Source organism: Plecotus auritus (genome assembly GCF_963455305.1).
Source record: "Plecotus auritus genome assembly, chromosome: 3".
Classification (NCBI taxonomy): domain Eukaryota; kingdom Metazoa; phylum Chordata; class Mammalia; order Chiroptera; family Vespertilionidae; genus Plecotus; species Plecotus auritus.
In genome coordinates, this window is record NC_137772.1 from 226,149,700 (window position 1) to 226,164,873 (window position 15,174).

The 15,174-nt window shown below is 65.0% G+C and overlaps 1 protein-coding gene across 4 annotated transcripts; it reads left to right on the forward strand.

The window, feature by feature from the left end:
- Positions 1-767: 767 nt before the first annotated feature.
- TRMU (tRNA mitochondrial 2-thiouridylase) lies at positions 768-14,241 on the forward strand (the record flags this gene model as incomplete). Of its 4 annotated transcripts, none has more annotated exons than XM_080659155.1 (11): positions 768-899; positions 3,085-3,250; positions 5,875-5,981; positions 8,998-9,120; positions 10,267-10,439; positions 11,590-11,643; positions 11,714-11,780; positions 12,501-12,601; positions 13,128-13,272; positions 13,564-13,646; positions 13,894-14,241. In XM_080659155.1, the coding sequence occupies 11 exons, from the start codon at positions 818-820 to the stop codon at positions 14,032-14,034; spliced, it is 1,242 nt and encodes a 413-aa protein (XP_080515281.1). In that variant the 3' UTR covers positions 14,035-14,241. The 4 variants fall into 4 exon arrangements, with proteins under 4 accessions (XP_080515281.1, XP_080515283.1, XP_080515282.1 ...); XM_080659156.1 differs by having other exon boundaries at positions 779-899; positions 10,326-10,439; XM_080659157.1 differs by lacking the exon at positions 13,564-13,646 and having other exon boundaries at positions 13,894-14,228.
- Positions 14,242-15,174: the final 933 nt, after the last annotated feature.

Here is a 15,174-nt window from a genome sequence, read left to right on the forward strand (position 1 = left end):
GAAACCCAGAGCCCCCTGCTTGGGCGGGACCTGGACTGCCGCCCCAGGAAGGACATGGTCCTCCAGGCTGGGCCCCCAAATCCAGCAACATCAGCAGGGCCACGGCCACACACTCAGCTGAACGTGCCCTCCTGAGCCTGCCGAAGGCCGGTGTCCAGGTGCTGTGTCTACCCATCTCTCCTGGGAGAGGCAAGAAGAAATTGCTTTCCTGTAACTCTGCCACCCACAGGGGCCCGGCCACCCTCCCGCCCGCCCTGGAGCTCACCCATGCCTGCTCTTGGCGCCAGGGCCATGACTCCTCAGCGGTCAGTTGTTAGAAATGGGGGCATTGGTGCCGACCCGTTGTACCACTTCCTCCCTGCACTTTTCAAACCATGGTTCAGATCCTCCCTGAAACCAATTTAGTGGCCCGCACGGCAGTTTTACAAAATGAAACAGCGCCCTGGCTGATGTGGCTCAGTTGGTTGGACATCTTCCCACACAGCAAGAGGTTGCTGGTTCGAATCCAGGTCAGAGCACATGCCCAGGTTTCAGGCTAGATTCCAGGGAGGGGACCTGCAGGAGGCAGCTGATCACTGTGACACACACACACACACACGCATGCACACTGTCAGTACTGGGGGGGGGGGGGGGGGAGCAGGGGTGCACACACACAGCCTGGGGAGAAGGAATGGAAGCCCAGGAACGGCCTGCAGGCGGAACGCGACTCTCTGGATACCACGTTTCCGGCCGGGCCTCACTCGCGGAGCACCGCGTGGGGCGGGACTTCCGGCGCGGTGCGGAAGCGGCGGCGGCAGTGGCGGAGTAGGCGGCGCGGATGCTGGCGGCGCGGCACGTCGTGTGCGCCCTGTCTGGCGGCGTGGACAGCGCCGTGGCAGCGCTGCTGCTGCGGCGCAGAGGTGAGGGCGCCGCGTGGAGAGCCCGCTCGCGCCTGGGTGGCCGCGCTCCTCGCCGTCCGCCGGGCCGGGACCAGTCAGGACTCCCGTTCCCCCGGGCGCGTCTCGCTGGCCCCAGCCCTGCGCTCGGTGACGGCGGCGCCCGCACCTCACCCCGAGGCCGCGCGCAGTCGCCCCGAGAGGCGCCTGTCCGTGGGCGGTGGGCGACGGGAACTGACGACCGTCCGCTTATTGTCGCCTGCGGCCGCCGTTCAGCGGACAAACTTCTCCGGGAAAGCACCCGCGTGCAGTGCACAGGGGCCCGGGCTCGGGAGCGGAGGGCCCTCCCACCCAGCTCTGCGGGGCCCTCCCCGTGGGGCCGGGCTAGGAGCGCAGAGCGAATGCAGGTTCCCACCGGGGCAGGTTCCGTGAAATGGAGACAACGACCACACGGGGTCACGGGGAGGATTGGTGACGTCACGCACGCCCAGGGGTCACCCGGCGTCGGGCACGCTGCAGGCTGGTCATTAGCGGCTGTGGGTGCGCGTCATCAGTGACCAGCCAGTGGGAGCGGCGCAGTGACATTCAAGTGCGAAACAGCGGTGCAGCCACCGCTGCAGGAAGGGCGGCATCCTTCACAGCAGGACCTGCCGGCTGGAGGCGGGTCGGGCCGGAGCCGGTGGAGGGCGCAGCCTGAGCCCTGATTTGGAGGCTGTTAGGTTAGACCCGTGGTCGGCAAACTGCGGCTCTTTGGCCCCTTGAGGGTGGCTCTTCCACAAAATAGCACGGCCTGGGCAAGTCTATTTTGAAGAAGTGGCGTTAGAAGAAGTTTAAGTTTAAAAAATTCGGCTCTCAAAAGAAATTTCAATCATTGTCCTGTTGATATTTGGCTCTGTTGACTGATGAGTTTGCCGACCACTGGACTCTCGATCCCAATAATTCCAGGCTGTTGTTCCTTGTGATTAAGGCCCTATAGGGGCTTCGGTTCTGTTAGGTAGACAGTGCCGGGCCCTTGTTTCCTGACACGCGGTGTGACGACTTGGGAGCCCTGCGGAGACCAGACGTCATTTCCCTCTTACCTTAGGGGGGATGCCCGGCCCAGCCTCCAGCTTCCCCCCTGGGGGAAGCTGATGGACAGGAAAAGAAAATGCGTGGTCCTACCCCCTTGGCATCCAGGGCGCCCCCTCCCCCTTCCTGGGAGGGACGGCCCCATCCTGTGCCCTTGGGAGTGAAGGACTGACGGGGGCACCAAGGCCCTATCTACACCATGAGCCCGTGGCAGTGGGTCCGTCTCCACGGGAAACGTGGCCAGGCAGACGGGCTGGGCGGGAGTGGGTTCTAAAGCTCCGTGTGTGGAGTTACTCGTCCCACAAGCACCGGAAGCTCCTGCTCTGCTGGGCACAGCCAGGCGCTGGGGGGACACAGGGCTGCGGGAGACACAGCCTCTGCCCTTTGCAGGGGCGCAGACAGGAAGTCCTGGAGCCCCACGTGGAGTCCGGTGCTTGGGAAGCGGAGCGGGAGGCTGGCTGCCTGCTGGGATGGGCGGTCTTGCCAACGTGGCCTTTTAGTTTAGGCAGAGCTCTGTCCTGGGATCGCTGTCCTCCGAGCCCTGCGTGAAACCTTTCAGTCAGATGCCCGCTCCCGTCCCATGGAGCCGCCTCCAAGGAAACGGGGTTCTCACGCAGGCGGGCGCCTGGGGCTTCCGGAAGATGGCGTGAGGCGAAGGTTGCTCTTTCCAGTGTTGGGTTGGGTGGTTTGTCACAACAGAAAAGGGCAAAAAATGGGTCATAAAATCGCCAAAGCTTCAACCGCCTGGATGTCTGAGGACTTAGAATCTAGATCTTAGATGGTAACTGGAAATAACTTCAGAAACAAGTTCTCTCTTCTGGTAACTGAAGGTGGTTTTTATTCGTTTTGAAAAATTGTGTTGAATTCCTGCTCTTCACTCACTCAGCACACATTTGCTCAGGCATGAGCCAGGCGCTGGGACCCAGGGTGGGTCATGACGGTGAACAGTTCCGTTCTGCTCAGACAGGTTCAGCGCAGCAGTGGCTGTGACCCGGAAGCCTAGAAGTGCTGAGGGCGTAGGAGGGAGCGTCTGGGAGGGGGTGGCTTGCACTGGGGTGTGCACCAGCTCTGAAGGCACAGCAGCGCCCAGGCACGGGGCCCATGCTGTGTGTTCTCCACGCTGTGACTCCTCCCTCCCCAGGTTACCAGGTGACGGGGGTGTTCATGAAGAACTGGGACTCCCTGGACGAGCATGGCGTCTGCACGGCTGACAAGGACTGCGAAGACGCGTACAGAGTGTGCCAGGTCTTAGACATCCCTTTCCACCAGGTGTCCTACGTGAAGGAGTACTGGAACGACGTGTTCAGGTGAGAGCGGGCAGGCGCGTCGTGGGCCCTTCCCAGGGAGGCGTCGCCGCAGTCGGCAGACAGCCCAGAGCCAGCGGCCTTGCGCCGAGGTGCCAAAGGCCGTGCTGGAGGCCCAGCCCCGGGAGCTCTGCGGGAGGCCAGGCTGACTCCCACGGCACCCCGCGCCTGTCCCGTTGTTCACACCGGCCGGGGTCTAGTTCCTCCTGAGCCTTGCGGTGTCTGTGCTGCTGACTTAGCACGGAGCCAATGCCGAGGTCTCCCCGGAAGGCGCTTCCAGGCGCGGGCCCTGCCCATGCCGTCCCCTCGGCTGCTCTGCCTGCAGTCTTCTCCGGCACTTAGCCGACCCCGGCGGCCAGGGGCGTCTCTTCGGTAGTGAAGGCAACGGAAGCTGCGTGCGTTGCTGAGTAACGTACAGACGCTGTGCTAGAACTTACCATCTCGGTTAAGCCTTACCGTAACCTTAAAGGCATTATCCCGTGTAAAGGATGACAAAACCGAGGCTCAGAAAAGTCATGTGAATTGCCCAGGCTCAGACAGTAAGTGGCAGAATCAGGACTGAACCCGAGGGTTTCCTGACCCTAGAGCGTGACCCACCCTGTGCGCGTCGCTGCCCCTTGGACGCCTCCCTCGACCACCCCAGGCACCAGCTTGTTCGAGGCCCCGACGCCAGCCCCGACCTCCTGCCTCCAGCAGCAGGGTCCGGCCACTCTTTCACCAGTCCCGAGCTAAGCATGGCCCTTCCCTTCGCCACTGCTCCGCGTCCCAGTGAGGGTGCCCTGCCCCCCGTGTCCCCCTGCCCCCCCCCGTGTCCCAATGAGGGCTCCCTGCCCCCCTGTGTCCTGTGAGAGTCTCACTGCCTCTCTGTGTCCCAGTGAGGGGTCTCCCTGCCCCCCTGTGTCCCAGTGAGGGGCTCCCTGCCCCCCTGTGTCCCAGTGAGGGGTCTCCCTGCCCCTCTGTGTCCCAGTGAGGGCTCTCCCTGCCCCCCTGTGTCCTGTGAGAGTCTCCCTGCCCCCCTGTGTCCCAGTGAGGGGCTCCCTGCCCCTCTGTGTCCCAGTGAGGGCTCTCCCTGCCCCTCTGTGTCCCAGTGAGGGGTCTCCCTGACCCTCTGTGTCCCAGTGAGGGGTCTCCCTGCCCCCCTGTGTCCCAGTGAGGGGGCTCCCTGACCCTCTGTGTCCCAGTGAGGGGGCTCCCTGCCCCTCTGTGTCCCAGTGAGGGGTCTCCCTGACCCTCTGTGTCCCAGTGAGGGGTCTCCCTGCCCCCCTGTGTCCCAGTGAGGGGGCTCCCTGACCCTCTGTGTCCCAGTGAGGGGGCTCCCTGACCCTCTGTGTCCCAGTGAGGGGGCTCCCTGACCCTCTGTGTCCCAGTGAGGGGGCTCCCTGACCCTCTGTGTCCTGTGAGAGTCTCCCTGCCCCCCTGTGTCCCAGTGAGGGGGCTCCCTGCCCCTCTGTGTCCTGTGAGAGTCTCCCTGCCCCCCTGTGTCCCAGTGAGGGGTCTCCCTGCCCCCCTGTGTCCTGTGAGAGTCTCCCTGCCCCCCTGTGTCCCAGTGAGGGGCTCCCTGCCCCCCTGTGTCCTGTGAGAGTCTCCCTGCCCCTCTGTGCCCCAGTGAGGGGCTCCCTGCCCCCCTGTGTCCCAGTGAGGGGTCTCCCTGCCCCCCTGTGTCCCAGTGAGGGGTCTCCCTGCCCCCCTGTGTCCCAGTGAGGGGTCTCCCTGCCCCCCTGTGTCCCAGTGAGGGGTCTCCCTGCCCCCCTGTGTCCCAGTGAGGGGCTCCCTGCCCCCCTGTGTCCTGTGAGAGTCTCCCTGCCCCCCTGTGTCCCAGTGAGGGGCTCCCTGCCCCCCTGTGTCCTGTGAGAGTCTCCCTGCCCCCCTGTGTCCCAGTGAGGGGCTCCCTGCCCCCCTGTGTCCTGTGAGAGTCTCCCTGCCCCTCTGTGTCCCAGTGAGGGGTCTCCCTGCCCCTCTGTGTCCCAGTGAGGGGGCTCCCTGCCCCTCTGTGTCCCAGTGAGGGGTCTCCCTGCCCCTCTGTGTCCCAGTGAGGGGCTCCCTGCCCCTCTGTGTCCCAGTGAGGGGCTCCCTGCCCCCCTGTGTCCCAATGAGTCGCTCCCTGCCCCCCGCGTCCCAGTGAGGGGTCTCGCTGCTCCTCTACTGTCTCAAGGGCAAGGGAAGCCTCCGAGCACACCCCACGGCAGCCCCCACTCCCGGGAAGTGCAGCTTTTCCACGCTCTGGAACTTCCCACCTGCCACTCACCACCACTTCCTCCTCTCCACTAGACCATGGATCCCTCCAGGAGGGACCAAGGTTATGCATTTTCTTGTTCCCAAACTTGGCTCTGCCTGGCCGGCCTCCTGTGGGGTGAGAGGGAGCAGGCTGAGCACCACCCCCCCGCTGCTGTGAGCTGCGGAGCCTTCTCTGGCGTCCGGGTGTGGCAGGTGCCGTAGATCAGGGCGGAGCGCAGCGCCTTACACACGTTTGGTGGAAATGCTGACCACGGCTGTGTGCCGAAGTGCCCCGCTTTAGCGAAAGCTACGGTTTTGGTAGGTCAGGGAGAAACGCCAACAGCTCGTTGGTCGGCTGTACTTTGAGGACGCTGTCACACTTAGATGTGAACGTTGTTTTCCTTGAATTCCAGTGATTTTCTCAATGAGTACGAGAAAGGAAGGACTCCCAACCCCGACATCGTCTGCAACAAGCAGATCAAGTTCAAGTGCTTTTTTCATTATGCTCTGGACAACCTTGGTAAGTGGTTCGGATGGTCTCATTTGTTTTCTGAAAAAGGTGTAAGATTTCCAGAGAAAGCCGGAGCCAAACCCTCGGGAGCAGTTCCATGTTTCGGAAGGAAAGGAAGCGGAGATTGGGGATGCTGTGTCTCCCCGGAGAAGGGGCTTCCGGTGGTGCACGTGGGCGCCATGGAGGAGGCTCGCTGTGGCCACAGGCCAGGGCCAGGCACTGCCTCGCGGAGGCCCCGGGCCGGCCTTCTCCGCGCAGCTCCCTCCGAGGTGGCTGTGGCTCTCGGTGTTTCGGGCGCCCTGCCTCGGGCGCAGGAGGTGCGTGCAGTTCCGTGGTCCTGCTGAGACTTCCTCTCTTCCGAAAGCGGTGCCTGCTTTTCCCAGACTCCGGCTCCGGGTCTCTGTCCTGTTCTCTGGTTTGACCGTGTCTTCGTGGCCTCCTTGAAGCCATCTGCGGCCGGGGTCCCGCTGCCGCGGTCTATCCCCGCGTCCCCTTCTTCCTCAGCCTGCCTGTGGGGCCTCCCCCTCCTCACGCTGAGCCTTCCCAGTGCCGCCCTGCTTGCTCAGCTGCCTCCGCTGTGAGGTCACCACAGAGCGCTCCCCGAGGCCCGCACAGGCCTTCCCCTCTGATCTGTCCCGTTGTCGCTCACACCCGCCCTGTCTGCCCACGTGCCGGCGACGCACGTGTGGCCCAGGGCTGCTGCACCTCTGTCCTGTTAGCACTGGTGACCGCGATGGGGACAGGAGCTTGCAGAGCTGAGGTACACGTGACCTGCAGCTGAGGGTGCTGGGAGTCGCGTCATGGAGTTGGTAGTGCAAAGATGCCCCCAGAAGCAAAGAAAACAATCGTAAGATCTGGATGTGGGACTCACTTTAAAACATGGAACTGAGTAGAGGCAGGTGCTGCCGGCTCAGTCTCCACATCCAGTGCAGGACGGGGAGGTCGGGCCGTGCGCGCCTCGAGCTGACCGACCGTTTCTGCGTCTGTCCGCCGAGCCCCTGCGGCCCCAGCCCGCCCTGTGGCCCTGGACACCTGAGGAGGGGAGGGCCCGCTGTGTGCCCGTCCAGTGGGCTCCGTTGAGGCGGCGCAGGCAGGAAGGAGTGACAGGTGCAGGGAGTGTTGACTTTGATGTGAGTGTGTGGAAACAGGCCATCGGCTGGGCTGAGGGCTCTGTGGTCATCACGGCAATGCGCGGGCGTGCGACTTAGGGTCACTTTCGGGCGGGACACCAGGGGCAGACCTGCCCCGAGCAGGAGAGGTTGGCCCGGAGGCACGGCGGCTGTTCCGGAGTGAGCGCGTGCCTGTGGAGGCCGAGGCGCCGTCACCTCGGCAGAGCCCAGGGGCCGCTGTTGGGTCCTCGGGAGCCGAGCTGTCCCGACCTGAGCGCTGGCACCGAGGTTCCGGGCTTTTCCTCTCTGTTAGGAAATCAGCCAGGGCGCCCGGCCGGTGTGGCTCAGTGGTTGAGCACCGACCCAGGAACCAGAGGTGCACCAGTTCGATTCCCAGGCAGGGCACATACAGGAAGCAGCCAACGAATGTGTGAATGAGTCGAGCAACAAACTGATATTCCCTCCCTCCTTGTGTCCCTCCCTCCCTGTGTCACTCCCTCCCTCCCTCCCTCCCTTCCTATCTGTGTCCCTCCCTCTCTTCCTCCCTCCCTCCCTTCCTATCTGTGTCCCTCCCTCTCTTCCTCCCTCCCTCCCTCTCCTGCATCCTCTCGCTCTGAAATCAATAAATAAGAAGAAACTCAGCCAGGATGTAATAGTGTGTCTTCCCAAATGTCCCTTATCGGGTAGTTAATCTGCAGTGTTCATCCCCGTGTCTTGTTTCCCATGAGCTGGTGGGCTGGGTTAGTGCCAGGTCAGTTTCGCTGCACCTGCCGGGAAGGCCCCCGAGAGAACGGTGCCGCCATCCTCGCCCAGTGAGGAGCGTGTGCCGGGCAGAGCTTTCGCTTTAGCTGACATCGCACACGCTGATGTCCTTCGCTGGGGTGACAGTCACACAGGGGGGCACAGCCATCGATGTGGAAACAGTTTATAGTTGTATTATTCCTTACTTATTAGTTATTGTATTAATTATTATTATTAACCTACTTTGCCCACCCCTGTACATATTTATTAAAGACAATTTTAAAAAAATATGTTTTATTGATTTTTTACAGAGAGGAAGGGAGAGGGATAGAGAGTTAGAAACATCGACGGGAGAGAGATCTCGATCAGCTGCCTCCTGCACACCCCCTACTGGGGATGTGCCCGCAACCAAGGTACATGCCCTTGACCGGAATCGAACCCTGGACCCTTGAGTCCACAGACCGAAGCTCTATCCACTGAGCCAAACCGGTCAGGGCAAGAGAGACAATTTTTTAAAATATGTTTTTATTGATTTCAGAGAGGAAGGGAGAAGGAGAAAGAGAAACATCAATGATAAGAGAGAACCGTGGATCGACTGCCTCCTGCATGCCCCCTACTGGGGATGGAGCCTGCAACCTGGGCCTGTGCCCTTGACTAGAATCGAACCCGGGACCCTTTAGTCCACAGGCGGGCGCTCTCCCCGCTGAGCCACACCGGCCAGGGCAGAGGAAATGTAAATCCACAGAACAGCAGGAGGGGAGAGTGTCACGCCTGGTGTCACTTCCCAGAATCAAAGGCATGGGCGTCAGGGCATTGTCTTCCTCTTGGAACATTGAAAGTGGCAGCACGGAATTAATACCTCCCTCCGAGGCATCCGCCTCTCCCCAAGTCAGTGACGTTTCTTTGCAAGTGGTCTCATCGTGGTAGTATTTCAGTGTATGCTACGTTTTTATACCAAATTAAGGACGTATTTCCTTGAGCTGGAAAGCGTGAGTGGATAGTAACTTTGGAAAGACCCTGAAAGACCTGTAGCAACATTGCGTCATTTCAGAGCCCCTTCCCCGGGGTCTCGGTTGGAGAAGGCGAACCTCCAGGGCTGGAGCCTTGGCTGGTGCTGGCCACGGCCCGCGAGCGCAAATCCAAGATCTGATCCCTGTGCTTTTAAAACCTCCCAGGAGCGGATGCAGTTGCCACGGGTCACTACGCACGAACGTCCTTGGAAGATGAAGAAGTCTTTCAGCAGAAGCACGTTAAGAGGCCAGAAGGGCTTTTCAGAAACCGATTTGAAGTTAGAAATGGTGAGTAACGCGCAGGTCGGAGCTGATTCCCTGGAACAGGCGGACGGCTTTGAGGAGTGACCGGGTCCTTGCTGAGCGTCCCTGCCCCAGCGCGGGGTGCTCCAGGCCGGCTTGTTCGTTTGGGGTTCCTCAGGAGGGTCATTCCCAGGCCTGTGGGTGGGCCTCCGCCACCAGGAGAGCCGGGCGGGCCGGGCCCGGCGGTGGGACGTTGGGTCGTGGTGTGAGCCCTGGGCGGGGATTTGCAGGCCCCGTGCCTGAGGGAAGATCTGACGACACAGCTGGGTCAGGCCGTCACTGCCATCAGGTTCTTGAGGCTTGAGATGTGGCGGGCACTTGGGTGACCTGAGCTTCCGTGTCCTGGTCTGAGATGGGGCTACGTCTGCCCACACCACTGGCCTGAGCATCAGGTTTGGGTTTGCGGGTGGGAAACGTGAACGGCACAGAGGCATGTGGCGCGGGTAGCGTGCTGAAGGCAGCTTGTCGAGGCGGCTCAGCGTGGGCATGAGAAGCGGCGGAGGACCCTGCGCGCGGGCCTGGCGTCAGTTATTTCATTGGCCAGGGGCCTCGGTGGGGAGGCCGGCAGTTTCAACCAGGACCGAGCTGGCCCAGAGGAACAGTGGCCCGGTCTGAGCCGGGGCCACGGGGCCAGGATCGCACTCCGCACTGTAGTCGGATCACTGGCAGCGCCCTCCTCGGGACTAGCCAATAGGGAAACCGCAGAGGAAGCTGACGGGCCTGCTGGGCTGACAGACACGTGCACCCAGAGCGTGTGCGTCTGTGCAGAGTCCTTGCCCCAAGGCCTGTCCGCGACCGCAGCGGGCTCGGCGCGCCTGCCCACCCCCCCCCCCCCCCCCAGCTCCCACGGGCTACGTCTGTTCTAGCCTCGTGTTTCCACGGGCTGTGTCTCCTTTGAAAACATTGCCATCTGCAGTAGGAACTGGGATAGCGTTCCTTACCCTGTGCACCGCCCTTCCCTGGGCGCGTGTGTGTGAACCGCGGGGAGCGGGGAGAAGGCCCGCACCGACTCCGCCGAGGAGTGTGAGCGCGGCGCTGCCAGGCGGGGCGCTGTGTCGGAGGAGGAGGGCGGCGCTGAGGGACGGAGCCCCATGCTCACGGCTGCCCATCTCTTGTTCTTCCTCTTGGCAGCGGTAAAGCTTCTGCAAGCAGCCGACAGCTTTAAAGACCAGACCTTCTTTCTCAGCCAGGTCCCCCAGGAGGCCCTGCGGAGCGCCCTCTTCCCCCTGGGGGGGCTCACCAAGGACTTCGTGAGGAAAATCGCCGCTGAGAATGGCCTGCACCACGTGCTGCAGAAGAAGGAGGTAGGAGCCCGTGCCCGCCAGCACCGCGTGGGGGAGCTGGTCCCCCGGCAGGAGGCGCCGGGGCCTTGAGAGCGCACCTCGGCCGGGACTTCTCCCGCGGCCCGTGCTCGGCCCCTCGGGGTGGCAGCCTTCCCAGCGGCCTTGGCAGCTCCTTGGGGTGCGCTTGGCCCTGTGCCAGGAGGGAGCGGGCCGTGAGGGCTGGGCACGGGGCTCCTGGTGGGGGCGCTGTCAGCCCGCACGCGGACCTGCCGTCTCCGTCCGAGGCTGGCGTGTGCCTGTCGGTGCCTGGGAGCCCGGGTGCTGCTGCTCGGTGCTGCCTTCACGGAGCTCCCAGCAGGCAGGCCGCTGCAGTCGGGGGCGGGGGGGGGGGTGGGGGGGGAGCAGCAGTGGGCGCTGACGCAGATGCAGGGGCAGACGCCACACAGGCCTCTGAGGAGACGAGTGACTGAGGCCAGGCGGTGAGCGGGCGTCAGTGTTAGTGGACAGCGGGGGGACTGCACAGCGTGACGAGCATGGGCAAAGGCCCCTCGGTGGGAAGAGCCTGGCGTGGGGGGTCAGGGTGCAGCCAGGGTGGGCTGGGTGCTCGCGGGTGAGGAGCTCCACGCCAGCTCTGCCGTCAGGGAGGAGGGAGCTTAGTGAAGCCGCTGCCCCCTTCCTGGGCCTTTGGTCAGCAAGTCACTGCTCCCTCCGCCCGGCCCCCGCCACCGACCCTGCTGCCCCTCCTGCTCCATGGCTGCGTGTGACCGGAGGAGCCGAGGGGCCACCCCAGGACCCACATTCTAGACGCAAACCTCGGGATGAGTGGGGAAGCCGTGTGCCAGCCGGGACCCCCGGCCTCTCCTGAGGGCACTCGGCTCCCGCCTGGCCGTCCCACTTCCCGCTCGGCGCTGGTTTCTCCTGCGCATGGCCAGTGGCCTGAGGCCTGAGCAGCTTTAGGGGGGACGTGTGTGCTCGCTTAGCTGGCAGGCCCAGGTCCAGGGACGGGACCAACCTGGGAGGCTGCCCTGGTGTGCCCACCCGGTGTGCCTGTGGGCAGGGCCTGGTGCGGTGCCGGTGGGGAACGGCAGCCCTGGGCCCGGGAGGGGAGGCCCCGGCCTGGGGAGGGCTGACCCGCCGCTGCCCTTCACCTCGGCCGCCCTCTTCCTTGCAGAGCATGGGCATCTGCTTCGTGGGCAAAAGGAACTTCGAAAAGTTCATCCTCCAGGTGAGTGCCCGCGCCGCGGGGACAGCGCCCCCTGCCCGGGCCTGGACCCGCAGTAACGGGGTGTGCTCAGTATTTACAGCCGCGGCCTGGCAAGTTCATTTCCATAGAGGACGACACCGTTCTGGGGACACACAAAGGTGAGACCAGCCTCCGCGGCTCTTCGTCATGAGTTCCTGGGGCGGCTCGGGGGTTCAGGCGGGCCCGCGGTCGGTCCGTTCGCTCGGGAGTCAGAGCTGGGCGGGTGGGGAGGCGTGGACGGCGGGCGGCAGCAGCGTTGACAGGGTTCCTGCGTGTGGCCGTGACCACCTGCCCGGGGCGGACTGCAGGGGCCTCCCCCCCCCCCGTCCTGGCTCAGACTCGGTGAGGCGGCTGTCGGCTCCGCTGACGTGGGCACGTGGTTCCCGTCGTGATCTGCACCTGCGTGTGTGGCGGGAGAGCGGGAAGGAGGGAGGAGGGGTGGCCTGGCCTCTGGTCTTGTGCTGTTGGTTGTGGGGGTGACCAGAGGTGGTCAGGAGGGCTTGGGCACAGCAGTCGGGGGCAGCCTTGCTGTGGTTCGTGCTTGGGGGGGGGGGGGCGGGCGGGCACACCTATGTACCCGCAGCCGCGTGGCGGCTCAGCAAGGGCTCCCGGCTCCAGCAGGGCCCAGCCCGCCTTCCAGAGGAGTCGCCCTGCTGCCACGGTCAGGTGCCCGCAGGGCCCGAGGAGGGACGGACGCGCTTGGGCTTCATCGGGGCTGGCCTGGCGTTGGACACCCGGCCTCTCCCGGTGGCCCCTGGGTGTGCATGGAGCCCGCCCCGCCGTCCCCCCCCGGGGTGGGGTGGAGGGGACGGTGCCGCCCCACTGAAAACGTTCCCCAGGTTGGTTCCTGTACACGTTGGGCCAGAGGGCCAAGATCGGCGGCCTGCGCGAGCCCTGGTACGTGGTTGAGAAGGACAGCGCCAGGGGCGACGTGTTTGTGGTGAGTGGCTGGCCCTGCAGATGGTGCCGCGTCTGCCGGCAGCGCCGGGGGGAGGCCGAGGGGCGTCCTGCCTCCCGCACCCCCGGGGCCGGCCCGAGGAGCACAGGGTGTCACTTAAGGTATCCCTGGGCTCCCCCAGACGCTGGCCACTCGTTAACCACGTCAGTCCCTGTCAGTAGATGCCATTCCTCTGAGCTTACGAGAGGACACGGCTCGGGTGGTTGTGGGGGGGGCCCATGGAGAGGAGGTGGCGTCAGGGCCTAGACGGGCTTGCCCTCAGGGTCCATCGGTCTCTGCGGAGCGGTGGCGGGTCGTGGGGTCGGGTCGCAGCACCCCTGCTTGCAAAGGGTGACCGTGACCGGTGCCTTAGTTTCCTCTTCTGCAGGCTGGGGTCAGGGGCATTTCCACTGTGGACACGCCAGTCAGCGCTGGCTGTTAGCGTTAATGAGGGGCAGCGAGGTGGCTTTGGGGCGAGGGCCGCTCTGCTAAGGGCTCCAGGCCGTCAGGTCTTCGGGTTCCCCCACAGGCCCCCCGGACCGACCACCCGGCCCTGTACAGGGACCTGCTGCGGACCAACCGCGTGCACTGGATCGCCGAGGAGCCGCCGGCAGCCCTGGTCCGTGACAAGATGATGGAGTGCCACTTCCGCTTCTACCACCAGATGGCGCTAGGTGACTGCGGTGGGATCGCCCAGGGAGGCCAGATGTAGGACAGCCTTAGCTGGACCTGGGCAGCAGAGCCCCGTTGTCGGGATCGTGGAGCACATTCAAGCCCCTGTCCCGCCAGCCGCGTGAGAGGCAGGCCTGGGGGCGCAGAGCCAGCTCCGCTTATTCTGGGATGAGGAGGGGAGCGTCCTGGGAAGGCAGGGCTGGGCTGAGGGTCCGAGTAGTGTGTGCATCCCGGGCCTGAGGCTGACCACACAGGCCAGGCCAGTGCCCCCTCAAGGCCCATCTTCCTCCCAGTGCCCTGCGTGCTGACCCTCAATCAAGACGGCACCGTGTGGGTGACGGCGGTGAAGGCTGTGCGGGCCCTCGCCCCGGGACAGGTGAGTGGCGGCCTGGCCTGCGCTCTGCTCCAGAGGGAGGCGGGACTCCCGTCGCCTGGCCGGCCTGGCCCTGGCACTCCTCTCCCAGCCGCCACGGCCCTCCTCTGGCTTCACCCGCCACAGGAGACTGGGCCGGGCAGGACAGTCAGGGAGAGGTCGAGCGTCCCTCCTCCCCGCCCCGCCCCCAGCAGCAGCCGCAGGCCCGGCTCACGGGGCTCAGCGTGGTGACCCGGCCCCTCCCCTGCAGTTCGCCGTGTTCTACAAGGGCGAGGAGTGCCTGGGCAGCGGCAAGATCCTGCGCCTGGGGCCGTCGGCCTACACGCTCCAGAAGGGCAGGAGCAGGTCCAGCGCGGCCACCGAGCGCCCCGGCGACAGCCCCGGCTCGTGACCCGCGCCCTGAGCGGCTTCGGAGGAGCAGAGCCTGGCAGGCGGCCCACGGCAGGGCGGCTGGACCCGGGGAGCCTGGCCACACCGGCTGCCCAGGAGAGGCCGGAAGGACTTGCTGACTGCGTCTCCACGTGCCCACCCCAGTGCCTCTTACCCCCCCGGAGGGGCTGCAGGGACAGCGTGGAATAAACTCCTGTCCAGCACGTGCGTTCTGACTGCGGCCTCCGTGGGCACCGGGCGGAACGGGGAGGTAGGGGGGGTCGGGACTGTGCACACTGGGACTTGCCTGGGGTCTGCTGGGAAGACCACCCTTACGCCTGGCGCCAGGCCCCCCTAGACTGGGCAAGGGCCTCGGGGGTGCTGGCCTCATGACCCCACAGCTGGCTTAGTGTGGCCCTATGTTGGGGCGATAGGCCATAGTTGGGGGGACTTTGAGACCAGGCCACCGAGTGGGGCCAGCAGCTAGGTGCCAGCCCACCCCCCAGAGGCTGGATGGAAGCCAGCCCACCCCAGCAGTGCCCATTGCACAGTGGGCCAGGGGGGGCCAGGGACTCGCCCCCTCCCCCCATGATGGGGCAAGCCCTGCCGGGAGGGCACCCCTCAGGAGGGTCTGCGAAGGCCCAGCCCAGCCCAGGAGCCCCCACGTGGGCCGGGGCGTGCAGCAGGCACAGCGGTCAGGGCTGCGGCTGGTCGGGCAGGGCAGTGCCCAGAGAGCAGCTCTCCCCTCCACCACCTGACGACGCGGTGCCACCTGCAGAGCTGCCGCCCTCCCCTCGGGGCACCGCCAGCCCTCCTGTCCCCAAGCCCCTGCTCTCCACACCCGGTCGCCCTTACCTGAGCCTCCCCCAGCAGGGTCTCCCGGATGGGGAGGGCCCGGGCGGCCTGCCCTGTGGCTCTGGAGCCCTTGCCCTGCTCCACGAGAGAACAGGCCCTGGGAGGCAGCGAGTGGCCAGGCGGCCGGCGAGGGCAGGGCTCGGCTGTCCCCAGCTGTGACTCGCTCCAGCCGAGCTGGACCGGGGCGGGGGGTGGGGGGGAAGCCCCAGCTTGCATCACTCTCCACACGTGCTGGGCAGGGGGTTAGACGGGCCGGCCCCTGCCCTTGGGGACCGTTGGCCCCGCGTGGAGGCCGGAGGGCAGCACA